The sequence below is a fragment of the Cetorhinus maximus genome, chromosome 19 (assembly GCF_964194155.1).
Source record: "Cetorhinus maximus chromosome 19, sCetMax3.hap1.1, whole genome shotgun sequence".
In the NCBI taxonomy this organism is placed as follows: Eukaryota; Metazoa; Chordata; class Chondrichthyes; order Lamniformes; family Cetorhinidae; genus Cetorhinus; species Cetorhinus maximus.
Window position 1 is genome coordinate 32,460,093 of NC_135897.1, and position 27,295 is coordinate 32,487,387.

The following is a 27,295-nucleotide window of genomic DNA, read 5'->3' on the forward strand; positions in this document are numbered from 1 at the left end:
AGTCTCGCGAATTTGCCGAAATCCCGTGTTTCGTGGCCGAGGAGGAAGCTCCACGTCAGAGGATCAGTCAGTTCGGCTGGGCTTTGGTCGGGAGAGAGTTTGAGGTGCCGAGGCGATGGTGGGTACAGGACCCTGACAGGGGCATTATTGGGAGTGCGGGTGGAGGCTGCCAGGAAGCTAGAGCTCGGCTTTGGCCCGGTGTTATCATCACAAAGTGCCCGCGACAAGAGGCACTGGGAGCAGCTGCACAGGTTCCCTGGGATGGAAGGCCGAGCTCTGTGGATGGGACTGGCCCAGGCCGAGCTCTGTGGATGGGGCTGGCCCAGGCCGAGCTCTGTGGATGGGGCTGGCCCAGGCCGAGCTCTGTGGATGGGGCTGGCCCAGGCCGAGCTCTGTGGATGGGGCTGGCCCAGGCCGAGCTCTGTGGATGGGGCTGGCCCAGGCCGAGCTCTGCTTCAGGTGTGAGGGAGAGAGAGGAACCAATCACATGAGATGTTTGTAACTCTTTCGAGTACATTCACAGTTCTTGACTTTTTTTTTGTTCAAAGTCCTGGAGTGGGACATGAACCCACAACCTTCTGACTCAAAGGCGAGGGTGCTATGAACTGAGCCAAGGTGCAGGCTGGAGGGTTTTATGTCGATGACTGCAGGTAGATAGCAGCAGGGCCTCCTGTTCTTCATTATTTTCAGGTCTGTGCTTTAAACAGGAGCAGTGTGCTTTTTTCTGGGGTCTGTAAGTAAATTCTGTTTCAATTTAGGTGCAATGAGTATGTTTGATACTTGAATCTTCAGGATTTCTAACCATAGTCCATGGCCAGTTAAGACTAAGCCCCTAGGTAGGAATGTAATTGAAGGATTTTAGTATGTTGTAACACAAAGCTGTGGCTGAAGTGTTCTCTCAATGAACAGTAAGATTAAACCCTTCATTTCTCTTATGTTGTGTTCTGTAGAACTGCCAGCATGAGAATCATGCTGAGAAATAGTCAGATCTGGAACAGGACAGTGTTGTTTACATGGCCCTTTAGTGTCCTTATTAAAACTACTTTTTGTGTGAAGTCTAAGACAAATCAAGTTACTTGTAACTACCTGCAAATTTCTGGCTCTAGGTCAGAATAGGTTGTTGTGAAGTGATGCGTAAAGATAATTTTGCAGTTTATTACTTTGCAAGTTTTAAATTTCTGGATAATGAATGTGCATTTGATGTAACTCTTCTGTGTATATTATGTGATGAGTTTTGCTATTTGATCCATGATATGTTACTTCATGATGGTGTGAACCTGTCAGGTGGAAAAGGATGGTTAGAATATGCACTTTCAAGCATTAAGCACCTTGCTTCTGTTGGAGCTCCTCTACTGTTCATCTCAGTGGCCTTTGCTTGGTTCCACTCTTGCCTGTCAAATCCTAGTCAGAGCACCTCTAGTAATGATTGCTCCACCTGCCCCTGCATCATTACCCCTGGAGTACCCCAAAGAGTGGCCCATTCTCTTCCTCAGCCACATGCTGCCTATGACAATGTTATCCAAAACATGGAGTCAGCTTACACATTTAAGCTTACACCCTGTTTTACCTCTCCACTCTTGTTTCAAACCCTCCATTATCTATGCTTTGACTGCTTATCTAACATCCAGCTGAGATGAGCTGCAGTTTCCTCTACTCACCAAGGTTCCTTCGACAACACCTTCCAAACCACAACCATTACCATCTAGAAGGACAAAGGCAGCAGACAAATGGGTATACCATCACCTGGAAGATCCCCGCCAACCCACTCATCATCCTGGATTGGAAATATATCACTGTTCCTTCACTGTAGCTGGGTCAAAATCCTGGAACTCCCTCCCGAGCAGCACTGTGGGTGTACCTACACCACATGGACTGCAGCGGTTCAAGAAGGCAGCTCACCACCACCTTCTCAAGGGCAATTAGGGTTGGGTATTAAATGCTGGCCCAGCCAGTGGCACCCACATCCCATGAACGCTTAAAAATAAAACTTAAACATAGGAAATATCAAAACCCTCAACATTGATCCTTGCCAAAAACTCTACCCGTCACACTAATGCTGTCCCCCCTCCCTGGCCACTGTCATGTGGTGAACTACACTTGTTAATAAAATTATGATCTAAGCTGTTAGTAATTGATTGTTAAATTTGCAAGATATTGCTATTTTCTGTGACCAAGGGATTAAATGGTCATAAATATATCACTCATATTTCATTATGGAAGTATATTGGGAAGCTAAAGTGGTTACTGAAACATTCATATTAGAAACATTCATAGTAGATGGTGGAAATGTAGTTCCTGCTGGAAAGTTTATTTTGTTTCTTCCTCTTGAATATAGTAATACACTGCATGTGCTTCAGTGGAAGCTAATGGCCACTTGGTATCATGAACCTGGACTGAGTGTGTGGTTGGCCTGTTGCAATGTCAAACTTCAGACTGATCAGACTCTGAGTGTATCCAGTAATAGTCTGTGACCGCAATTTTATATAAAGAAAGAACATTTTTAATATTTATGTAGCACCTTTCACCTCAGAACATCTCAGTGTGGTTAATCTATTAAAACTTTATTTACAGAGCCTGATAGAGGCTAGACTTGGAGCACTTACCCTTCCCGAGACAGACTCATATTTGTATGGGTCTATGAGGCTGAGTTCAGTTATGCGCGCAAACATAATGCACGGTTGTTAAAGTAAAACAAATGCAACAGACTTTAGCTTTCATCAATTGATTCATTTAAAGGGAATGCTTCCCCCTTAGAATTGGCTTCATTTTGGGAAGAACTTTTGTTGACCACAAAAGTTGTGCTGTCTCTTTAACTTTATAGTTACAGCACAAAATAAATCTTGCTTCCATAAAGTAAAACGTGTTAAAATTGTGATGAGAAGGAAATATTGGGGTATAAATTTATCTTGGCTGGTAGTGCAAAGTGGGTAATAGCGATTTGACAGTCACTTTTTGCACTTCTCCCAAATTTCTATTCAAATGCACTACCGCTTGATGTCTTTATACGCTGTGTGTTTAAACTCTCTCGATGTGCAACGTGTTTAAGTGTACGTTCGTTGGAATAATATTAATGCTGTGTTAACTTTTGTTTTCTAGCCTTTGAGACTAGATATCAAACGGAAGCTGACCGCTCGGTCTGACCGAGTGAAAAGTGTAGACTTGCACCCAACTGAGCCATGGATGTTGGCCAGCCTTTACAATGGCAGCGTCTGCGTGTGGAACCATGAATCCCAAGTACAGCTGCTTTTTTGCCTCTTACAGTTCTGGTGGATCTTAAAATTGCTGAATAGTGTTTCTCAAATGTTTAATATTTCAGTCAATTCAGACCTGCTCACTGCGATTCCTAAAATTGCTTTCTCATACTGTCTGTTTCTGCCTCCTAAAAACTGTTTAGTGTTTCTCCTCTTTCCTCTCCTTTGAAACATTCTCCTTTTCCTGTACAATGTGCCCAGCTTTCCTCTTGTAAAACACTGGGAGACATTATTTTATGTCAGAAGAACTGTATGTGAAGTCTTCCTATACTTTTAATTTTAATTCTTGATGAGGGAACTTTTAATATATGGTCAGATAGAAGTCAAAATCATTTTACATAGAATCGTAATAAGTAGATTGTTATCTTATATATTATATAAAAGATAATAAATATTCACAACTACATTTTGTGCTGTACCTCTATGTAAAATGAACATATGTGGTGCTGTTGTAATGAAATAGATTACAAATCTTCAAGTTCGGAGATTCAAGTCAGCACATAATGAAAATTTTCCTCAAGTTTAAATGAATTCATTCACTTTCAACGAGTTTCTGCTGAGCAAGAGCCGCGAATGTAAAACAGCTCAGAGTAAGTTTCAAAACTTACACTATCACTTAGAGAGACAACTGTGGGCAGTAAAAATATCTGAGTCTTACTCTAGCATGAGCTGTTTTGAGTTTGTGTCAAGTGACCTCTGCGGAACAGTAACGCCTATGCAATTCCTGATCTGGGAATGCTTGATGTCACTGGGCCCTAAATATGGGTAAATATTTCATTCCCCAGTCCATTTATCCATCATCTGCAAAAAGTGATCAAATTAAACAAGTTTATATCTTGATTATTCAAAGGTGAATAGTTCCATCACATGGATCCACATATTTAGTTCCCCTCTTGTTGCTCTCATTTCTCACAGTATTGTATAGGTTTTGTATAGTTAAGCTAACGAACACAGTTAGCAGTGAAAGTGGATTTTGAATAAACTGATCACATTTTTGTGCTGTTTCTGTACTCTCCAGACACTCGTGAAGACATTTGAGGTGTGCGACCTGCCTGTGAGGGCATCCAAGTTTGTGGCACGAAAGAACTGGGTCATCACAGGAGCAGTAAGTATCTTTGATTGTGAATTTTATGAGTCTAAAGAGGTGGGTTCCCTTGATAGCTTAGTCACTAAACATGTAGCTGGATCTAACACAGCACCAGATCAGAGGATTATGGGTGTGATCCATGGTCTATCTTGAGCTAGCTGATTTCAGTTTGGCAGTGATGGTGCTTTGTTCATCACACTCCTCAACAACAACTTGCATTTAAGTAATGTCTTTAATATGGTAAAACATCCCAAGGTACTTACAGGTACATTATCAAGCAAACTTTGAAATGGGTAAAACCAGGTATGGTTCCATCTTCCAGTGTCCCCAGTTGAAAGTGCATGTGTTGAACATCTATTGAGAAGCTACTACTGGCCTGACCTGTGATGACCCATCCGTATTGAAAATCCAATTGTCACTCAGTCCCAGGATTCACATTTGAATGGTTACTTGGTTGAGCCATAAGAACGTTGCTGACAATTTTGGAACCAGTAAAGAGTCAGCACTTCAAAATGTTAGAGTGGTCTTTTTGCATTTGTAAATGGATTGATGAAGGAGAAAATAACGCTATTGTCTGTCCAGACAAACTATTTACCTTAAATAAAAATTGCCTGAGCTTTAATTATTTGGTTGGACCTTCCCCAAATAATGATCTGTTTCCATTTGTTTGTGTGAAATTGATTAGAGAACCCAGAGATGGTTGCCCGTCTAAGGAAGGCAATTATGGATGAGTAGATTAGCCTCATGGGTACTTTGATAATATCTCTATTGGATGTTATGTTGTGCAAAGCAACAACTTGTCCTTTAGATGAGATAACTGGTGAATTGAGGTCATGTCTGCTTTTCATATGGAAATTAGAAAAATGATGGTGGAGCTGGTGTTGTGGAAGAGTTAGATCAACTGGACCAAAGGATCACCTTCATCTGAATCAGTCTTTTGAATTTATGATGATATGGAGTTGATCAAGGATTCATGTACATTAAAGCTAGAAATTAGGATGGGAAATTTATAGGATATAATTACAGTGACCTTTAACTATTGTAAATATAGACATAGGAATTATTAATGGGAAAGTGTGGCAAAAACGTCATGACAACGGAAGTAAGTTTTACAGACTAGAAGTTCCAACCAAAAACACGATTTTTTATATATATTGTAGTCACCTTAATCATTTGATGGTAAAGGTTGTGCCTCCCGTCTCCCACTACCATCTGTTTAATGAGTTATGATAGTGGAATATGTAAATTCACTTAATTTATCAATCAACGTGTAGTCTTTGCCTCGTTGCATTTCAGTGTGTTAGTGAAAGTTGTCTTTTCTTTGCATCGACATGAAGGGAAGAGTATCTTAAAAAGCATCATGTTTTATAGTAATTTTCAGTTTGAATATACGCTCTGTCATTTTGAGGTAGTGGTCCACAAATGCTTGTATACCTTAAACTTGCTGAGAGGTGTAGGCTGTTCTTGAATTTGCAAGGCCTAATTTGTTCTCTTGTAATTTAGGATGACATGCAAATCCGAGTTTTCAATTACAACACACTGGAGAGAGTTCACATGTTTGAAGCTCATTCAGATTACATTCGTTGTATTGCTGTCCACCCAACTCAACCTTACATCTTGACCAGCAGTGGTGAGTGTATATTACTTCAGACTTATTTCTTAATTTTTTAAACTTACCAACATTGTAGTCCGTATACGTAAAATTAATATATAAAGTTTTTTTTATTTCTGATCAAAAACCTTTCGATTTTAATGCTAGTGAGTGGATTTTTTTTTCTAGATTTTGTCTTTGATAGTTTTAGAATCTTGATGATTTATGGAATCGTTTCAAAAACTGATGAACTGTTTCCTTGGTAGATGACATGCTTATCAAACTGTGGGACTGGGAGAAGAAGTGGACCTGCACCCAGGTTTTTGAAGGGCACACCCATTATGTTATGCAGATCGTCATCAACCCGAAAGACAACAACCAATTTGCAAGTGCATCTTTGGATAGGACCATTAAGGTATATGGGCAAGGTTGAAGTGTGGTACAAAACTATTTGGAAGAAAGAACTGAGAAGCCCTTTTCACAGTAACTAAAATCTTTCAGAGCAAAACAGATTAAACCTTAAAGATTTGAGAACTATATATCTTTACTCCTTAGCCTAAAATATGGAGACAACCATATTGCTGTGGTAGAGTGTTGTATATTTAGTTGAGAAATATTTGAAAGGGGTTTGTATTGCAAATCTTTTCTTTTGTAAAGATCTTACATTGAGTAAATTGTGATGGTACTCTTCAGGTGTGGCAGCTTGGCTCATCCTCACCTAATTTCACCTTGGAGGGCCATGAGAAAGGAGTGAACTGCATTGACTACTACAGTGGAGGTGACAAGCCGTATCTGATTTCTGGTGCTGATGACCGCCTAGTTAAAATCTGGGACTACCAGGTAAAGAGAAATTATTAAATTGGTAAGTAATTGCTCATGCATGCTGAGTAGGATCGTTTTATTGGGAAGCGCACTGGGTTATTTTGACTGCTAAAATTTGACTGCAAAATCACGTAAACATTTTAGAAATAAACTTGCTTCCGTGTTGACGTAATTATACAAAAGCCTGACAAAAACACGGATCCGGCAACAAAACTATCAATATTTTCACCAATTTAAGAGAAACTAATAATCTGCTTTGTATAAAATTGTTGTTAATGTTTGCAAAATGCCTGCACATTGCAGCACAAGCCAGTGATACTGATCCCATTGCTGTGTGCATCACTTGCTTCATTGCCAAATGTACTGAATCAGTTAACTAATCCAAATTTTCAGTCCTGAAAAAGTAAGTAAGTATTACATATTATAACTGAAATAATGCTGTTTTGCCTGTAGAATAAGACTTGTGTTCAGACACTGGAGGGCCATGCTCAGAATGTTTCTTGTGTTAGCTTCCATCCTGAACTTCCAATTATCATCACTGGATCGGAGGATGGTGAGTATTGCATATGTTTCAATAATTGCTATTAATGCTTACTCTATTAAAAGTTCCAGTTTGGTTTTGCACCACTTTCTGTGTTAAAAAATTCAAGCAATTACTTTTATAGGATAAAATGAATTGTTGATTTCCTGTCTTCAGAGATGCTATGGGCACCTTTGGAGAGGGAAGGGTGGGAATTGTACCCGTAGCTGTAAATTCTACCTTGAAATTCTATAATTGTTTTATAAATTGGACACCCTGAATAGTCCAGTCTCAGTAACTACTTGTTTCTAAAAAGTCCATATATCAAAAAACTGTGAAATGGGGCAATCAAATTTTGTGTTTTGGGATGAAGTACTGAAATACTGCTGCAGTTTTCAAGCCTGTAACTCTGGTAACTTGTTCCACAACTCTCATCTTTTGGATGAAAAGGCTCTTCCTCCCCCTAACTTCAGAATTTTTAACTTGTAACCCTTGAGGTTTAAATTCTTAATCATAGTGAACAATGTGTCTCTTAAAGGTTAAAGAGATTTTAAATAAGTATGGAACAGTCTAAGTGACTATATTAAAGAATTAATAATAGCAGTTTTTAATGTAATCTGATTGAAACATGATCATTTTTGATTGATTTGGAGGGAGGCTATTATTAGCTTAGTGAAGGCATAAACTAGCTGTTAGTAGCACAATGTATCAATAGATTAGTATTAATCAAGAAGCTGTTTCAGGGACAATTACTGGAACAAATAATTATGGATGACCCATGCAACATCTCAGACATTATGTCACCTGTTTGCCCCATGTTGAGAGGCGTATAATCTAAAATTATAGTTTTTTTTCATTGTAAAGTGCAGGGACATATCTTCTTAATAAATTGTAAAAGATTACATCAAAATTTTGTAGAGTTCTGATACTTTATTGTATCTTCACAATCCTCAGCATTTCTTTGTGTTATTAATTTTATTTGAAAGCCAAGTGTGTTAAAATGCTTTCATTTCTTTCCCCATTTTCCCATATAACTACAGCAAGAAAGATTTTTGATTGGTAGCTTAATAATAAATTCAATATTTGTAGGTGGCCAAAAAAGAAAATGTGATGTAAAACTAGCGATATGACTAAGGAAGAAAAGAAATGATATTTAAGTTATATGTGGCCTTGGAGAAGCAGCATCTGGTGTATTGTATTCGGGTTTAGTCTTTATTTTACTGGAAAATGTAAAATTATTGGAGGAAGTAGAGAGGAGAGTTATGAGGTTGATTTCTGAACTAAAAGGGCTGAGTTTTGAAGAAAGATGGTTTCTCTCCACCACCCCCCGCCCCCCACCCCATCCATCCACACACACGCGCGCACGCACACACATACACAGAGGAGTTAATTTCCTGGAGAAGGATGAGATGGGACTGATGGAGATCTTTAAGATTTCCATCGGTACGGAAACTGGATTGAGGAAAATATTTCTGTTGGGCCCAAGATTCGAGGATGAGGAGCACACAGTTTAATAACATTAAGGACATCAGAGGAAAATAAGAAATTTAGGCAGTTTTATTTCTTAAGTAAGAGTGTGATTGAATTGTGACTTAGATTACCAGTTGGGATGATGGAGAAGTTTTAAAGAAGGACTGAATGTATTCTTGTTGGTAAGAGATGCAGGGGTAATAGTTCTAGAATCATGATTTAAAAAACTGATGAGACGTTTGGAAGAACAGACTAGGTGAACCAACAATCCCTTGTCCAAAACATTACTGTGTTACTTTCTATGTAACTGACCAATTGCATTTAATTCTTTAAAGGTACTGTCCGTATCTGGCATTCAAGCACTTACCGTCTAGAGAGTACGTTGAATTATGGGATGGAACGAGTCTGGTGTGTGGCAAGTTTGAGGGGCTCCAACAACGTGGCTCTTGGCTATGATGAGGGCAGTATCATCATTAAGGTACTTGAGCTAAAATACTTCTGTTTGAGTATCTATAATCTGCAGCATGAAGGTGTCATTCTTTTATGCACACTAGTCATTTAATGGGAATTTAAATGGTGTGATTGGTTCCCTAATGCATCAATACAGTTACACAAATTGACAATACTGTCCACTAACTACCTGACTAACATATATGTAGGGTTGTGAGTGCATTATATCAAGTCTGTTTGATTAATAAAATATCACCATGACTTGATCTGTTGTCTTTATCACTGTTTATAGATTTTAAAATAATACATACTGTAAAATGTGAGGAGGCTCTACTTCTGATTTTTGTTTCAGCAGGGTGGCAAAAAATGTCTGAACTGATATAGGGGCATATTAATCTATGGGAGGAAGTGTATATTTACTATCCAGAGAGTCATACCCACAGTCAAAATTATTTCCAATAGACATTAGATAAGGTACCACTTAAAAGGTTACTGCACAAGATAAGCACTCATGGTATTAATATATTAACTTGGATAGAGGGTTGAGTAATTAATAGGAAACAGAGAGTGGGGATAACTGTGTCATTTTCAGGTTATCACACTGGTGATAGCTAGTGGAGTGCCACAGGGATTAGTACTGGGCCTCAACTATTTACAATCTATATTAATGATTTTGATAAAGGGACTGACTATATTGTAGCCAAAATTGCTGTTGATAAAACAATAGGTAAAGTTATGATCCTCCTAGAGACTGTAAACATTTAAAGAGAAATCGGAACACCCAGTAATTAACTGACAGAACAATGCCATAAGATTCAACATTTCCTAACAAAAGCAACCTTTATTGTATATATAAAGAAAATCCAACAAAGCAAATGCTCCTACCTTAACAATTTATGCTACAAATCCAGTTTTACTTCTGCTCCCTTGACTTACAAAATCTTGAAGACTCATTCACTTTTTCCTGGGACCAACCCAAAGGTATGCCACAATCCTTCAGAAAACACTTTAATCTCTCCTCACTGCTCCAACTATTCTCCGACGTATGAAATCTAGTGGGGATCTTTCCATTAGCTTTTGGCTAAGCAATCCTCCAACATTTCTTCAAAACCTCATAACTTAGCTCAAACTTAAGCTTCGCTGCATTCTCCAAGCTAACTGCTTGTTTTCACTGTGAAGGTGGCTATGGATGTCTTCCTCTAGCTCCAAGCTAGGCAAATCTTCCATTCCCTCTTTCTCTCTCGAACTCTAAGTGAGCTGCAACCTACACAAGACAAATCTGCAACTCCCTTCTGTGAGAACAACCCAGATAAGTTAAACAAAGGAACCTTCCAGCACCCACAGCCCATTTCCATGACAATGTGGCATGTTTTGAGATGTTCCAAAACAGAAATGCAAACTAATAATGTTTTACCCTCAACACAACTCCTTGATTCTGTGACCCATATGAATAATTTACATCTCTATTGTATTGGATATGATGGCTCTTGCTCCAGTCTTGCTGGGTCCACCAAGAAATCCCCATGTTTCACACACTGCCTCCAGTTTCTTTCCAGAGGGTTGTTTTTCTTTGTCTTAACCAGGCTTTACCACTTATCTTACATTTAACACTTTAATCTCCAACCTAAAAATTGTATTCCTAAAACTAAAAGTTATACCTCTGAATGAATTATGTAATCAGACATTCACAACAGTAGGAAAACAAGTTGTGAGGAGGATACAAAGAGTCTGTAAAGGGATATAGATAGGTTAAGTGAGTGAGCAAAAATTTGCCAGATGGAGTAAATGTGGGAAAATGTGACGTTGTCCACTTTGGCAGCCCAGTGGGGCCTGGGTCTGAAGTTAGCATGCAGGGACAGCAAGTAATTAGGATGGCAAATGGAATGGCCTTTTTTGCAATGGGGACGGTGTATAAAAGTAGGGAAGTATTGTTTCAACTGTACAGGCCGTATGAGACCGTACCTAGAGTACTGTATGCAGGTTTGGTCTCCTTACTTAAGGAGGGATATACTTGCCTTGGAAGCAGTTCAGAGAAGATTTAGTAGGCTAATTCTTGGGTTGAAGGGGTTGTCTTATGAGGAAAGGTTGAGCTGTTTGGGCTGATACTCATTGGCGTTTGAAAGAATGAGGTGATTGTATTGAAACTTAAGATTCTGGGGGGCCTTGACAGGGTAGATACAAACTTAATGGAATGGTCTTGTACGTGACAATATTTATGCTTAACTTTTTTAGCTTGGTCGTGAAGAACCTGCAATGTCTATGGATGCTAGTGGTAAAATTATTTGGGCCAAGCATTCTGAAGTTCAGCAGGCTAACCTCAAAGCAATGGGAGATACCGAGATAAAAGATGGTGAAAGACTGCCCTTGGCCGTGAAAGACATGGGAAGCTGTGAGATATATCCACAGACAATTCAACATAATCCCAATGGAAGGTAAAGCTTTAACTTACCCAAGTTTAAAAAAAATCTATTAACAATTGCATAGTGCAAAATAATCTAAGATTAATATTTAGTTTGTATTGAGGCAAAGATGGGGAAATAGTTGCCATAACAGATTTTAACTGTTAGGGGGCTGTAACTTGGATAACATAGCATTTTAAAAATTTACTGTTCATAATTTTAATAAATTATGCTTTAGCCCCCAGTTAAAATTAACATGTCCACAGTCACATCCAATATTAAAAAAAGTTACTTTTTTTAGTAAAGTATTAGAAATGACAGTGACAAGGAAATATAATCTGTCAATGTGTTTGGCAGCCTTCCATCTAGCCCCTTGCTGGTTAACTCGGTGTTAAACATTGCTTGATGTGGCGCGGGAGCCCCACTCTGTCATGGCAGTCTTTGTCGCATTTGCTGCAAATGAAGACAGTGGGCTGAGAAGATGCAGGATTTGCTGGCCTCTGTTTTCTCCGGGCCCTATACTTGGCCAGCTGAGCTTTCTGTTTCTTCGCACCTCTTCCAATACCCCGCCAGTCAGCCTCCAGAGGTTGTAGCCATTGATGACTGTCTCACAGTTGCCTGTGTCAATGTCAGCCACCTTTGTATCTTGCTTTCAAGTGTCCTTGTAGCAGAGGTATGAACGTCCAGCAGCTCATGGCCCAGTGGCCAGTTCACCGGACAGAAGGTCTTTGGGTGTACAGCCATCATCAATCTGATAAATGTGGCTGAACCATCACAGACATTGTGAGTAAGTGTATGCTGTCCGAATTAGCAGGCTTTAGGTCCTCTAAGCTGGTGACCTTGCCCTGCCAAGAGATGCAGGGGATATGCCTGAGACAGCAAAGGTGGAAACTCGGCCTTTTCTCCTGCTTTGCATATGTTGTCCAGGTCTCACTATTATAGAGGAGTGCTATTTTTGGGAATGTGAAATTTTTATTCACATGTTCATTTTTGGTATTTAGGTTTGTGGTAGTCTGTGGTGATGGTGAATATATTATCTACACAGCAATGGCTTTGAGAAATAAGAGCTTTGGATCTGCACAGGAGTTTGTATGGGCACATGATTCTTCTGAGTAAGTAAAATTCCAAGTATGTGATTTTAATTCATGACCAGCAAACACTTGAATGTGTTTGAAACAAATGAATGGATATGCTTTTGTTTTCAGATATGCAATCAGGGAAAGTAACAGTGTGGTGAAAATATTCAAGAATTTCAAAGAAAAGAAATCATTTAAGCCTGATTTTGGAGCAGAAGGTAACGAGTTTCAGTTTACACACTGTCAACTGTATCTAAGATAGATAATAGCCAAATTTATCAAATATCTCTTGCTGAAGACTGCTCATTCTGTTATCACCAGGAAATTGTGTGTTCTTTTACCAGTTCCCTCAAAGAAATGCACTTATCTACCATTTTGTAAACTGCGCTATTGAGTGCCTTTGCTGTCAATCTCAACAACGAAGAGATTATGCCGACCGTTTTTTCATTCATTCAGAAAGGCATCATACATTGGGAATGAAATTACAGGAAAAGAATTTGACTATTTCTTTTTGTAGTATTTAAAATCTGAAGGGTCTCTTGGAAATGGTTAAATGTTTTTATAGGCAATCTGTAATTTGCATGAAATGCTATGTGGATGGAGAGTTTGAACCGAAGAAGTTTTTTTAGTATTTACATGAAACATGAGCACTTCTTAATATGCAATACATTATAAATTAATTATCTAACGGCTTAAACTGCATTTTAAATAAAAGATGCTCAAACATTTGAGTCACACATTGCAAGACTTAGGACATATGTTTTTGAATTCAGAACTAAAATGATACCTGATGATATGCCAAATATGCTGTCCCTGATGATAAATCAGAAAGTAGTTCTGGTCTTTGAACTATATGAGAGTAGAAGGTGAGTAGAGACCCTATTGAATGGGAATTAGAAAGAAGAGACAGCTGGAGCATAAATAGAGCAAAGTAAATGAGGGAGATGGATGGGATCAAAAGAAAAGAACCAAAAAGAGGAAGCAAACAAGAAAGAGAATAAAAGATTATCAAGTATCATGTAGGTCTTACCATATTGAATTGGTTGATTCACAAGGATACGATGTAGGGAGGCTACGAAGACTGATTAGTCATTTTCAGTTTTATGGAGCACGTACCAGATTAAATTATGGTTAAAGTCTGACGATTGAGTTTTGGAATAGTGAGATAAATACATGTTTTTCAAATACACTTACAGGCAATTTGTCTTATTTTGCTTTTTTGTTTGTGGGATAACTTTAAAGCTTTTCATGTTCGTAGGCATCTATGGTGGGTTCCTCCTGGGTGTCCGCTCAATGAATGGCTTAGCATTTTATGACTGGGATACCACTGAACTCATCCGCAGAATTGAAATACAGCCCAAACATGTAAGTGATATGATCTGACAAATAGAGTTCCACCAAGGGAGAATGTCCCAACTTGGGAACAGAATTTGATTTTTCAGTACCTATCTTGATTTAAATAAGTCACCTTTTTTGGAATTTTAAATCAATGTGTGCCTTCTGGAATAGTTTACTTCTGAAGTGTTCTTAAAATGCAAATTTATGCAACTTACTTGAGTTAATGATTTTTGTATTGTATTCTTACTAGCTGGTTGATATGCTCCCATGGCAAATAGTTCCAGTATAAAGAGTATTTATAGTTTTGATTTAGTGCTGAAGTTTTTCTTCAGATGCTGTGCTTTATACACCCTATGTACATAGTTGGAGCTTGCTGTCTACTGTGGCCTACATTTTCTAGCCCACAATGCTGATGGCAATTCATTTAAAATGAATGGACTACCATTCGTGTTGTGGTCAGAAAACGTAGGGCAGCTTGTGTGTGTGGTTGGAACCTGGTGTAAGGAACCTGTGTATGTGGTTGGAATTGTGGAGAAGGAAGTTCTGGGTTCAGAGAAGTGATTTAAACCTAAAGAAAACAAAGCTGCATTTAACTGAGGGATAACTTTATCTTGTAGAAGGGACTACCACTTAGTATGAATAATACAGCCTCTGGTGACTGTTTGCTTTGTAAATTATTCCAGGTTCAACCGGAATAGAGGGAATTGTGATTGGTAGCAAGGGAATAGAATTAAAAATGACCTGAGTTCTGCACGGATTTAAATAATGAGTAGTGGGCCTTTTCCTTTGCTTACACTCAAGTGAGAGTAGGCATTTGCTACGTGTATTGTAGTGTAGTGTTTATGTTACTCATTGTATTTGCATTTAAATTCTCCTTTCCTGAGGACACTGACCCATTTTGGGGTACAGGTTCATGGGCAGCTGCTGCCCTCTGTTCCCTTCTTCAAGTGGCAATTTTTCCTCTGAGTCCGGACCTCTAGTGATTGTGGATTATTCTGTTGTCTAGGGGATTACAGCCAAGTCTGACCTTGTTTTCGCACATGCTCTTTCCTCTTGGGATCACTGAATAGTGATCGGGCTCCAAATCCAGGCTGAGTTTACTCCCTCCCCAACCTATAGCCACTAAGATGCATTGAAATGCCTATACCACCATTCTAAACAAGATCGAGCTGTTCAATATGATTGATACAATGGCAATGCATTTGTTACAGCGATAGTAATCACCTTAGCACCAGATAGCAACGTGGTACTCTTTTTGCTTGCAGATATTTTGGTCAGATTCTGGTGAACTGGTGTGCATTGCCACAGAGGAATCCTTCTTCATTTTGAAATATCTTGCTGAGAAGGTGGCTACAGCACAGGAAACGCATGAAGGAGTTACAGAGGACGGCATTGAAGATGCCTTTGAGGTAAGATGCAAGTACTTAATGTAATAATGGAGAAGTTACTTAGAAGAAACAGTGAAAATACAGAAATCATAGGCTACAAAAGTTGCTTGAACACAACCTGACAGAGATGCGATGGGCTGAATGCCTTCTTCTGTACTGAAAGTCTTTATTAGTAGATTGTAATTATGCTGCTCCAAGCATGACATGTTTCTGACGGTGTGTTTTGAATCTTTATAACTGCTTGATACTGAGCAAGGCTTTCATTGAGTTACTTGATTTATTTAATTCTTTTGGACATACTTTTATCAGGTTCTTGGTGAAATTCAGGAAATCGTTAAGACTGGATTGTGGGTAGGAGACTGTTTTATCTACACAAGCTCTGTGAACAGACTTAATTATTATGTTGGTGGAGAGATTGTCACCATTGCCCACCTTGACAGGTGAGTGGGAGAGTGATGGAAAAGTCACATGGCATGCATAGAAAATTCAACGTAAAATACTTTGGCATTTTTAAAAAATTGTTCGTTGAATGATGACATTACTGTCCAGCATTTATTGTCCATTCCCAATTGCGCTTGAGAAGGGGGTGATGAACCACCAACGATTTATGTGGTTCCTTTATATACTATGTAGCTAATGGTCCGGAAAAAGGTATCAAAACTTTGTATTGTCTAGTGTGTTGATGTCATGTTATTTACCAGATCAGCTGCAGCCATGAATAGCAAATGTACTCCATTCAACAGCTTTGTGAGTCAAAGTCAGCTTCTTTCCCAAAGCATATCTCAGGAACAGTCGTGACTGATTAAAGTTGTAAACCAGTGACCACAAAATTGCAGCATTAAGTAACTGTTCACACTACATAACTAAATTCTAACTTCCTTTCCCTTTAAAAATGAGCTTCAATTCCATGGACACTCATTGCCCTCCTATCCCCAACTATCCATTCTTCATGTGTGAAGCATAAGACATTGATTTCTGCAGGCTCTATACTGTGGGGGCATCACAGACAAATCCACTCCTGTTTTCATCCATCATTTACTCTTACCCTTTCCAGCAGAAATGATTGGTAATGACTGGCACTTGCGTCCTGCCTACTTTTGTCCCTAGCCTAGAGATGTTGGGCAGAATCATCCCAGATTTGCATTAAGTGTGGTAGAGGGCAGCTAAAATGACGTTTTACCCGCTGGCCGCGATGGCGGGTTTTCACGCCATATCATCTCAAACCCGCCACATTATTTATGCACTCCTGGGAAACATGCCGTTTCCATGGCGGGCGGGCTCTCATTTGCCTGCACGCCACCACCCCGCCGCTGCATCACGCTGAGCGCCATGTTTACAGTCCAGCCGCAGGCACACATCTCAGTGCTTCCAGACCACCACTGCTGTGCAGAAGACATGGTCTTAAAACTGAAGAAGACTGTAGCCCCCAGGTTCAGTGATGTGTCCCTTGAGTGCCTCTTGGATGCCGCAGAGGCCCGCCAGGATGTCCTGTACCCATGTGTCAGATCTGTTGAAGGACTCAAAACATCAACTCTTTTCTTCTCCGCCGATGCTGCCAGACCTGCTGAGTTTTTCCAGGTAATTCTGTTTTTGTCCTGTACCCCTGCTCTGGCAGCAGGATGGGCAGCAACAGCACTAATTTGGCTTAGGAGGCGATGGTCAGCGCCATTCAAGAGGACAGCCCCCCCCCAGTGCTGCAAGAGGATTGTCATTGCTGCCAGAGTTCTCTCATTCTGTCTGTGTGCACTCAGCACCTTTAAGGAGGGGCTGGCCCCCATCTCTTCATCTGTGACCACTGATGCTGTGCTCCTGAGCTTCTCAGGTGCTGAAGGCAGACAAAGGATCAGATGCTTCTAAAGTTTCATGGCTGCGTCTCTATGATATGACCCCGATCACAGCGTAAGTGACTTGCCCTCGGCTAGACAGGAGCCATACATTCTCAGAGGCTATGTTAAGATTTCTGGAGTGTCCTCACTGCATGTCGATGTCATACTCCTGCCATCGAGCGACTATTAGGGCCTCCACTGTGTCTCCCATGACAGGAGCATTCTCTCAGAGGATTTTTGCGCTGCCAGAAGCCAGACTGGAGTCAAGGGTTCACAGATGCGATGTGAGGATCTATGGGGTCACCCCACTGCTTGTCGTCATCATCCTCCACAAATCTAGCTGCTATGAGGACCTCCCGAGCACGCCTGCCTCGTCTAGCTGGTGCGAGGGCCTCAACCCCTTTATCGTCGCCTCTGAGGATCTCCTCACCCTCATCCCCATCAGCGTCCTCCTCATTGGAGGAGACCTCCAGCTCCTCCATCTCTCCTCAGCCAGTTTGTCTGCCCGTTGGAGTGCCAGGTTGTAAAGGGCGCAACAGACGATGATGATGCGTGACACCCTCTGTGGACTGTATTGCAGGGCTCCACTAGACCGGTCCAGGCACCGGAACCTCCTCTTCAGCATCCCGATGGTCTGCTACATCAAGTTGTGAGCTGCTGCATGCATGTTGCTCTGCTGCAGTCTGAGGCCGCCACATGGTTGTCATTAGCCACGGCCTCTGCGGGTAGCCCTTGTCCCCGAGGAGCCATCCCTGCAACTTCTGTGGTTGCTGGAAGACCCTAGGGATCTGTGACCGACTGAGGATGCAGGCATCATGCGCACACCTGCAGGATGCGTTTCTGGTGGTCATACACCAGCTTGCGGTTGATATAGTTCACCATGTGTTGCAACAAAGATCTGAGCACCACATCAGTGCAGTTGATTGCATTCTGAACCTATAGGAAACCCCAGATCTGGGCAAACCCAATCGCTCTTGCATCCTGGCTGTCCTGCTCCTGAGCAAAATACATAAAGTTGTGTGCCCTCGCAAAGATGGCATCCGTGACCTCATGGATCCATTTGTGGGTGGAGACTTGTGAAATACCACAGAGTTCACCTGTGGAGCCCTGAAAGGAACCACTGGCGTAGAAATTGAGCCCCGCGGTCACTTTCACGGCCACTGGCAATGGATGCCCTCCATGTCCTGTAGTAGCTGCCAGATGTGACTGACCATTTCCCTAGACATGTGTAGTCTTTGGCCACGCTTTGGAGAACTTGGTGGCACTTTGAACCCTCTGCGTTGCTTGAGTGGGGAGATAAGCTGGGAGCCCGACTCCAATCATATCAATGTGGCTGCGCCTGAACTGTCTCAGTTGGAGAGGAATGGTCACTTTTATACGGGCTTCCCTAATGCGTGGCCACTTCCCTCGCCCACCCTATCCCCCATCCCAAATGCTTGTCCTCTATATTCAACGGCAGGACTGCCCTTCTCCTCTCCTCCCCACCACCAGTCACCTCAACAGCAGGGCTGCCCTTAACCTGCCAGCAGCCGCTTCAATGGCAGGGCTGCCCTTGCCCCCTGCCCACCACCAGTTGCCTTAGCGGCAGGGCTGCCCTTAACCTCGACCCCCGCCAACGCCCCTGAAGCTTGAAGACTAACAGGTGACCCTGGCAAGTGCTGCACAACGTTACTGTGATGGGAACTCAGGGGCAAGTACAAAGTGCAGGCTGCCAAGTGTGCACCTTTTATATGCTGTTGTGAAACACGTCGGCGTGCCTTCCCACCAACGTGGATGATCCAGCGGGGGAGACAATTCCGGTGGGCTGGCCTGATAATGATATGCTGATATATTGCAATGATGTCGCCGATGTCTGTGTGCAGGAAACGTTGCCTGCTATCAGCGGGCTGAGCGGACAATCGCGAACTGGTTTCCTGCCTTCGCAAAACTGATCACGCCATATTGTCCATTCACGCCACTGATCACGCCCGACACCGGCGGGCACAGAAAATTCCTTGTGTTGGTACCAATTGTGTCTTAAGATCAGCTAACTTAGCACAGACTAAGGATTGATCTGTGCCCTTAAGCTCTACATGGCTTGGTCTATATTTAGTCATTGGGTTAAAGGGGAACTATGAGAAATCTGCTAACTGGACTCATGTACTTATAAAAAAATTATCTACTTAATGAAACTGCTGTTTTTCATCAATGACTAATACTAAAATGTGAAAATTTAAGTTTGAATATTATTTTTTCAGAACTATGTATCTCCTGGGTTATATCCCAAAAGATAATCGACTGTACTTGGGAGATAAAGATTTGAACATCGTCAGCTATTCTTTACTTGTCTCTGTGCTCGAGTACCAGACTGCGGTCATGAGGAGGGACTTTTCCATGGCTGACAAGGTCCTTCCCACAATTCCAAAGGAACAAAGGACAAGAGTAGCACACTTCCTAGAGAAACAGGTTAGATGGAATATAACCACACTATAAGTCAGTACTCTTTGTATATGGTTTCATTTGACAGAGGTGTTTCTCAGCACAAATGATCCACAGCTTTCAGCCTCTGCAACATATAACATTGTATAATTTTTTAAAAAGTTGAATTACAGTTCTTTTTGAGCACTTCTGTAGCTGCTGATAGTCTCATAAAATAAGACATAACATCAAGCTTTAATTATGACTGTCGAAGATTTTATTTTTGGTTGCAGTATTATTTAGCTGTTCTGAATTTGATGATACTAGGTAATTTTCCTTCAGTAATGTGAAAGGCTGTATAATTCCCAATTACAACAAGCACAACGAAGTTTCACTAGTTGTCTAATGGTTAAAGAAAACTCTTGTATACCCAAACACGTCCCAGTTGAATGCGGGAGCTCTGGCAGTTAAAAGTGAATGAAATCTTTGTTTGCATTCATCTAATTTGTCTAAAATGATTCGGGATATGGAAAACTAACTATGTGTAGGAAATGAAAAAGAATTCCACTGGTCCAAGACAGGCCAGCAGGAAATATTGTATAGATATTGATCAATGGATGCACAGATTGAAATTTGGTGAAGGTGGGTTTGTGGGTTGGAGGGAGGAGAGATAAGCATGGGGAAAATTTGCTGAGAAATGGAAATTAGAAAAGGAGAAAAGAAATAGAAAAGTGAAAATAATTTATAGTGATAAAATCAGTACTCCTGGCTGAAGTCTCCATAGTGGCTTTAAAATTGTGACTAGTAATCTTCTCTGTACTTTGATCTCTAGATAAACAAAATGTTGATGTATATTTTAACCTGTAGAGTTGCATTCAGTTATTTGCAACTTAACACAGAAAATCACTGGAAAACCTTGATCATACACCAAGACATAATTCTCATTAAAAACAATGTAATGCCTCAATAATTTATTTCCTGATGCTCCTAGATTTCTTTTCACAGCACTAATTTACCATAATCTAAGCAGTGAAAAAAGGCTCTGGGTGCCTCCCTTCTAGAACCAAATCAGTATTTGATTGACCATTTTAGCTTTAACTAGTACCTGTCCCAAAGTGTTAGTACTTGTAGCAGAAGCAATTTCTGCTGTGTTTCTCTCATCAATATTCATCCTTTACATTGGGGACAGTTTTGTAGGTAATATTTCGTAACTTTCTATACCCAAAAGTTGTATGATCTGACAGTTTGCAGAAATCTTAATATTGTTCTGTTTTCTTAAAAAAAAAGGTTTGTTTACTCCTTAACCTTAATTCCCCATTGTCCCTTGTCTATTTGCAGAAATTGGAAGAAATTTAGTGTTTGGACCCGTGGTTGATTTGAAATAAATAAAACTAAATTGCAGTGGTTGGGCATTAAGAGTGGTATTGTGTTTTAAAGGAGAATGTATGAGCAATGCAGAAATTAAGAAAATTTAAAGTCGATAAACTTTCCATTCTACATCACAAACTAAATTCACATTTTAGTTTCTGTTACAACTTATTTTGACCCTTACTATCAATTGTGGAGATCATGTCATTTTTCAAATTAATTACACTCGTGAATGGCCTTACAACATTTCCCCATTTTGAAGCTGCTGCGCAAATTCAACATGTTGTTCTAGTCCTTTTGGGATGTGGTGACTTGAGATTTCACTTCTCTGTAAATAAGAATCATATTTAAGTATTGAGCCTAAAAGAATAGACTTGTGCATCAGCAGATCCTGATGTGGGTCAAATTAAATCTGCTGTTTTTAATCTGAACAGAACTTGGACTGGTGGAGAATATACAAGTGACATTCATTGCAACAAATCCAAGGTGTTAGATTTTATCCATACCATCTAAGAAAAGTTGAAAGTGAGAGTGCATATTTTTTACAAGTATCTTTAAGCTCTTTCCTTTTTCCCCACACAGGGTTTCAAATCACAGGCTCTTGCAGTATCCACTGATCCAGAGCACCGCTTTGAACTTGCACTGCAGCTTGGAGAGCTCAAGATCGCATATCAGTTGGCTGTAGAAGCAGAGGTAACACTTGTATTCATGATTTCTAATGTCTTTGGTTCAAAAATTAAAACTGTAGAGAGCGTGGGAAAATGTAGATTTTTAAAAAATGTTGTGTTTAATTGAACTTTACTGAGTTAAATTTATCAGGCCCAAACTTCAAACAACCATATTTCACTGGTCGTATGTTGCCATTGGGCCTCTTCCCATTTTCCAAATACCAGATATCGAAGTAAACATAAATACTTCTTAGCAATTTTTATATTGTCATTTGTGTAATTTCAAAATTACTACTTTCTAATTCTTTTGTCACTTTTTTAATTTAAAATGTTTTTATCATTTAGCCTTAACCAGACTGCTCCCTACAAATTCACCTCCATTCAGTAGCTTTGATTGGGAACCCACGTTTAAGAACCTTGAACTAATGCAACATTCTGCTGTTAACCCTTGCTTGTTTCTTTTGTAACTTTATTCAATGCCATTATGTTTGTAAAACAAAACCAAAAATTGCTGGAAACACTTGGCAGGTTAGTCACCATCTGTAGAGTGGATAGACAATTTAATATTTCAGGTGTGGACCTGTAATAGAACAGGAAGATATTACAGATATACAGAATTTATAAAGGAATAGAACAAAGGTGGTGGGGGCACAAAATGCACACGTTAGAGGAAATAAGGTTCTTAGCTGTAAAACTGGAGATATTTCAGGATAATTGGGCAGCATAAAGGGTGTAATTTAAAAAAAAAAAATTTATAAGGCACACAGAATGGGTGGCAGAGGGGTGTGGTTAAGGTTAAGTGGAAATGGAAGCACACGAAAAATGGGCAAGGTCCAGGCGCCTGGGAGTAGAGAAACGTAAGCTGATAATAAGGATGCAGACCAGTGAAGGGTTTCATTCCAAGCACCAACCCCACATAAAAATGTAGCTTTCAAATATGCATTTTGCTAATTTCATATAATCCTGCATTTGATTTTAAGTCTATGATTCTGTACAACATTTTCTGAAAATGTGTGCAAAATTGCATCAGAATTCAAGAAACAAACTGGTTCGTTTTCTTGCAAAATATCCCTTTTATCCCCACAGTCAGAACAGAAATGGAAGCAGTTGGCAGAGCTTGCGATTAGTAAGTGCCAGTTTGCTCTTGCCCAGGAGTGTTTACACCATGCACAGGATTATGGTGGATTATTACTGCTGGCTACTGCCTCCGGCAATGCTCCAATGGTTAACAAATTAGCAGAAGTCGTTGAAAAAGACGGCAAGAACAATGTGGCTTTTATGACTTACTTCATGCAAGGAAAGTAAGTACTTCAGCTATAGACCTATTAACTTCTTTGAACAGACTGTTTTCAAGTGCAGATCGCTTGACATTGACTACTGCATGCACTTCATTTTTAAAACAATTAATAAAGTATGTGTTTTTAGGACATTGTTTTCAAAACTTGCATATTATGATTTCCATGGCAATTTGTTCCAATTTTAACATCCTGGATGCTCTCATTAGAGGAAATAATTTATTTTGAGCTATTTTATTGATTCCTTTTAATGATTTAAAATATCTCAATTAGACTACCATTAATCTGTCTACAGTCAAGGGAATACAAGCCAAGTTTATGTAACCTTGTCCCATAGTTTTACCCTTTAATCATTCTGGTGAATCTACGTTGTTTCCATCCAGGGTCAGCATATTCTTCCTAGGTTTGATGTCTAAAACTGAATGTAATATATTATAGCAGAGAAACAGGCCACTTTCCCTGATACTTAAACACTGAACTGTACAACTCCCTGTCTCTCCCCCACCCGCAATAATGTAATATTGACTGGTGTTTCTGTGAATTCAATAAGCAGGTATTTTGTTTAACTTTCCAACTATTTTATCTTTTTTTAAAAAAAAAATTTGTGCAGGCTTGACAATTGTTTGGAATTGCTGATAAAAACAGGACGTCTTCCAGAAGCTGCCTTTTTTTCCAGAACTTACTTGCCAAGTCAGGTCTCCAGGTATGAGTGGACAGTTTCAATTCTACCATGGCATACTGCAATCCTGCATGTTTACATACAAAAATACACCCACATGCACATAGTGACTTACATTTGGATTCTAACTTTTCCTTTCAGGGTTGTGAAACTCTGGAGAGAGAATCTCGCCAAAATAAACCAAAAAGCCGCAGAGTCTCTCGCTGACCCCACAGAGTATGAAAATTTATTTCCAGGCCTAAAGGAAGCATTTGCAGCTGAGCAGTATCTGAAAGAAACCGGCAAGATTAAAGAGAGACCTGCCAGGGATTACCCTCTTGTTACTGTAAGTAATAGCATCCTTGTGTGTTAAGTCAATGCTGTGATTTTGGATTTAAATGGAATTTGCCAGTGCTAATCTTTTTTCCTACTATTTTTGCTTACTAGCCAAATGAAGAAAGAAATATTATTGAAGAATCAAAAGACTTTGCATCGTCTCTGCATGAAACATCAACAAAGGTAGCTGGTTATTATAAAACACACCCTTAATTTCAGAGTTGGAAAGCTAATGTTATAATTTCAATGCAATGTAATCAAAACCTCCAACACTATGACCACTGATTTTGAAGACAGCATATTATTTTGCAGTTGGCAATGATTCAAACTGAAGTTGGAAACAGTTCAGAGATCCAGAACTTGCAGCTCTATGTTGAACTGCTTAGTACTTGCATTCTACCACTAGGTGGACTTATGACAAACTCAGCAAGGAACTCAGGTGGCAGGATCTTAGCCCTGCGGCATTACAAATGCAAGCAAAGATTTTATGAAAATTAGTGGTTGTTCCCAGACCAGTATAATGATATAAGAAAAAACTTTCTTCCTGCTCCAGATGGATGCAAAAATATCTGTTGGTTATATAACTAAAAGATTTAGGCATTTCTAAATGATTTAAATCTTTTTGACATTGTAGAAACCTTCTGAAGATGAAGCTGAAGCAGTACCAAGTGTGTCTACACCAGTTGCGTCTACACCAGTTGCATTAGTGATAGCAGAAGCAAAAGCTGTATTAGAATCAGCACCTACTTATATGGCATCTGCAGCTGATTCAGAAGTAATGGATCTTCAAACTAAAAAGGTATTTAACTTGAGCAGTACACAACTCTTAAGTAAATCCATGTACAAATGGATAGGACCAACTTCAATCATGTGCATTTCAGTACATACATCTGAAGGTCCATGGCCAGTGCCATGAGACCAATGCCAGGATGATTAAATACAAAACATGAATTATTATATACAAGGCCTTGGTTATATAAGATCCTGAATGGTATTGACAAGGTGGATGTGGAAAGGATGTTTCCTTTGGTGGGTGAGTCCAGAACTAGGGGGCACTGTTTTGAAATTAAGGAGATGAGGAGAAATTTTTTCTGCCTCTGAAGGCAGTGGAGGCGGAGCCATTGAATATTTTTAATGCAGAGGTAGGTAGATTCTTGCTGTGCAAGGGGATCAAAGGTTATCGGGGTGGGGGGTAGATGGGAATGTGGAATTCAAAACACAAACAGATCAGCCATGATTTTATTGAATGGCAGAGCAGGCTCGAGGGACTGATTAGCCTACTTCTGCTCTTATTTCAATTGTTTGTGTGACCTAATTTAGAATGGTGGCATCCAGTTCTGGTTCCTCCAGATTCTGGGTGAAGTGGAAGGAGAAGGTTCAGAGAAGATGACAAGATTGAAATCTAGTTTTAAAGGCCTTTGTCCCTACGAACGGCTTAGAGAGCTGGAGTCTTTTTTATCCTTGGAAAGTGTAACCTTTGAGGAGATTGATTGAAGCCTTTAAATAATGAAAGGAATAGGTTCACTTTACGTATTAATCCAATTTGAGTTGGATAAGTTAGGATCCGGTGACACGAGTATAAGTTGCAGGAACATAGGATTGGGTTAGATATGAGGAGACATCTTGAAATCATTGAACATATTGAACAAATTAAAGAATGCAAAAGGGAGCTGGACAAATGCATGAATGTGGGTAACATACAGGTCAGTGGATGAGGATAAAAGTGTGCGTCCCAGTCACTGATTGCTTGTAACTTGATCGTCTTTGGGGGCAGACGAGCAATTTGAGTCAAATTGGTTTGTTTTTGCCCTCCAAGAAGAGTGCATGGCTGCCTTTGTTACCTCTGGACTTGACTATTCCAACATGCTCCTGCCTAAACTCCGACATTATACCCTCCATAAACTTGTCATCCAAAACTCTGCTGCCTGTGTCTTAACTTACACCAAGTCCTGTCACCTTTCATCCCTGCGTTCACTAACTTACACTGGCTCCTCCTTAAGCAAGGTCTTAATTTTAAAATCCTCATCCTTGTTTTCAAATCTCTCCATGTCCTTATCCCTCCCTATCTCTGAACTCCTCCAGCCCCACAACCCTCCAAGTTATCTGTGCTCAGCTAATTCTGGCACCTCTAGCAACCCAGATTTTAATCGCTTCATCATTGGTGACCATGCCTTCATTTGCTTAGGACCTAAGCTCTGGAATTTCCTCCCTACGCGCCTCTTCCTCACTTTCTTCCTTTAAGACACTCCTTAAATACTACCTCTTTGACCAAACCTATACTGTCAAAATGGCTTATTCTATTTTATGATGCACCTTGGGATGTTTTATTATATTAAAGACACTATATAATTTGTTGATGGGGAGAACAGTGTGCAGCAGTTACACCATAACATGAACCAGCTGATTGTGCTCACCTTGTATATTGGTAAAACATGATACTGAAAATTAATTTTGGGAAGCAAATATGTAAGTAATAATTGCTATGCTGGAAATTAATTGTCTATAATGAAGGGAAAATTTGAGTGCAAAGAATCATAGATATGAAATAAATGTTAGTTTATGCAGAGCTGATCAGGTCTTTTCCCCATTCAATTTTCATCTATAAAGCATCTTTGATTTGATATGTAACTAAAAAGTGCAAAATATCCTTAGTCTTAATTTTATTCTCTTGTTTTCAGTCTCTGACTGATCTTGATGATGATTTGGATAACTTGGAGCTGGATGACATAGATACTTCAGATGTTAATTTGGATGAAGAATTCCTGGATGATTAAATTCAAAACCAAGTATATTTAAATGTGACCAAATTTCTTTTAAATGTGAATATTCACCCTTTGCTTCTAGAAAGATGTTGCAATTTATTCAACTTCAGCTAGTTCTTAAAATGGTAGAGCTGATTGAGCAGCAAGGTGACATTCTGAAGTGCATTTTGTACCACACTACCATAGGTGGCACTGTTGCCAAGCCAGCAGATTACATGGCTGCTATTGACGTACCTGTAAAATAAATCATGGAGTTAGTGTTTCATAACTGAATAGAAGTGCTTGTACTGTTGTGTTGTATTAACTCCAAATAAAACTGATTAAATTTTTTTATTATGACTCTGGTACATGTTCAATTAAAGTGGGTGAGCCACACAAATCCCAAAAGTTGATTAATTCTTCATCTACAAAGGGCCCGGATTAACCCATCTTTCATGCAGAGGACTGCTATTAGGAATGAACTTAGTGTATTCATAACCTTCGTGCTTTACTTTAGCACTAAGTCTCATGGCATCAGGTCAAACATGGGCAAGGAAACCTCCTGCTGATTACCACGTACTGCCCTCCCTCAGCTGATGAATCACTGCTTCTCT

At 39.9% G+C, this 27,295-nt stretch overlaps 1 protein-coding gene across 1 annotated transcript; it reads left to right on the forward strand.

The window, feature by feature from the left end:
- On the forward strand, window positions 1-27,035 carry copb2 (COPI coat complex subunit beta 2). The gene is made up of 22 exons (XM_078563675.1): window positions 1-118; window positions 3,097-3,234; window positions 4,270-4,356; window positions 5,842-5,968; window positions 6,196-6,344; window positions 6,623-6,769; window positions 7,205-7,304; window positions 9,077-9,219; window positions 11,424-11,623; window positions 12,592-12,702; window positions 12,796-12,884; window positions 13,925-14,031; window positions 15,270-15,413; window positions 15,702-15,832; window positions 19,456-19,663; window positions 21,566-21,676; window positions 22,738-22,952; window positions 23,557-23,649; window positions 23,767-23,950; window positions 24,052-24,123; window positions 24,575-24,739; window positions 26,619-27,035. Exons 1-22 carry the CDS (start codon window positions 116-118, stop codon window positions 26,712-26,714), a joined length of 2,820 nt encoding a protein of 939 aa, XP_078419801.1. The 5' UTR covers window positions 1-115; the 3' UTR covers window positions 26,715-27,035.
- Window positions 27,036-27,295: the final 260 nt, after the last annotated feature.

Bases quoted from the DNA above. Each gene is read 5' to 3' on its own strand.
- copb2 (XM_078563675.1), top strand. The intron at 5,969-6,195 runs GTGAGTGTATAT...TTTCCTTGGTAG, and splicing joins TTACATCTTGACCAGCAGTG to ATGACATGCTTATCAAACTG. The intron at 6,770-7,204 runs GTAAAGAGAAAT...TTTTGCCTGTAG, and splicing joins TTAAAATCTGGGACTACCAG to AATAAGACTTGTGTTCAGAC.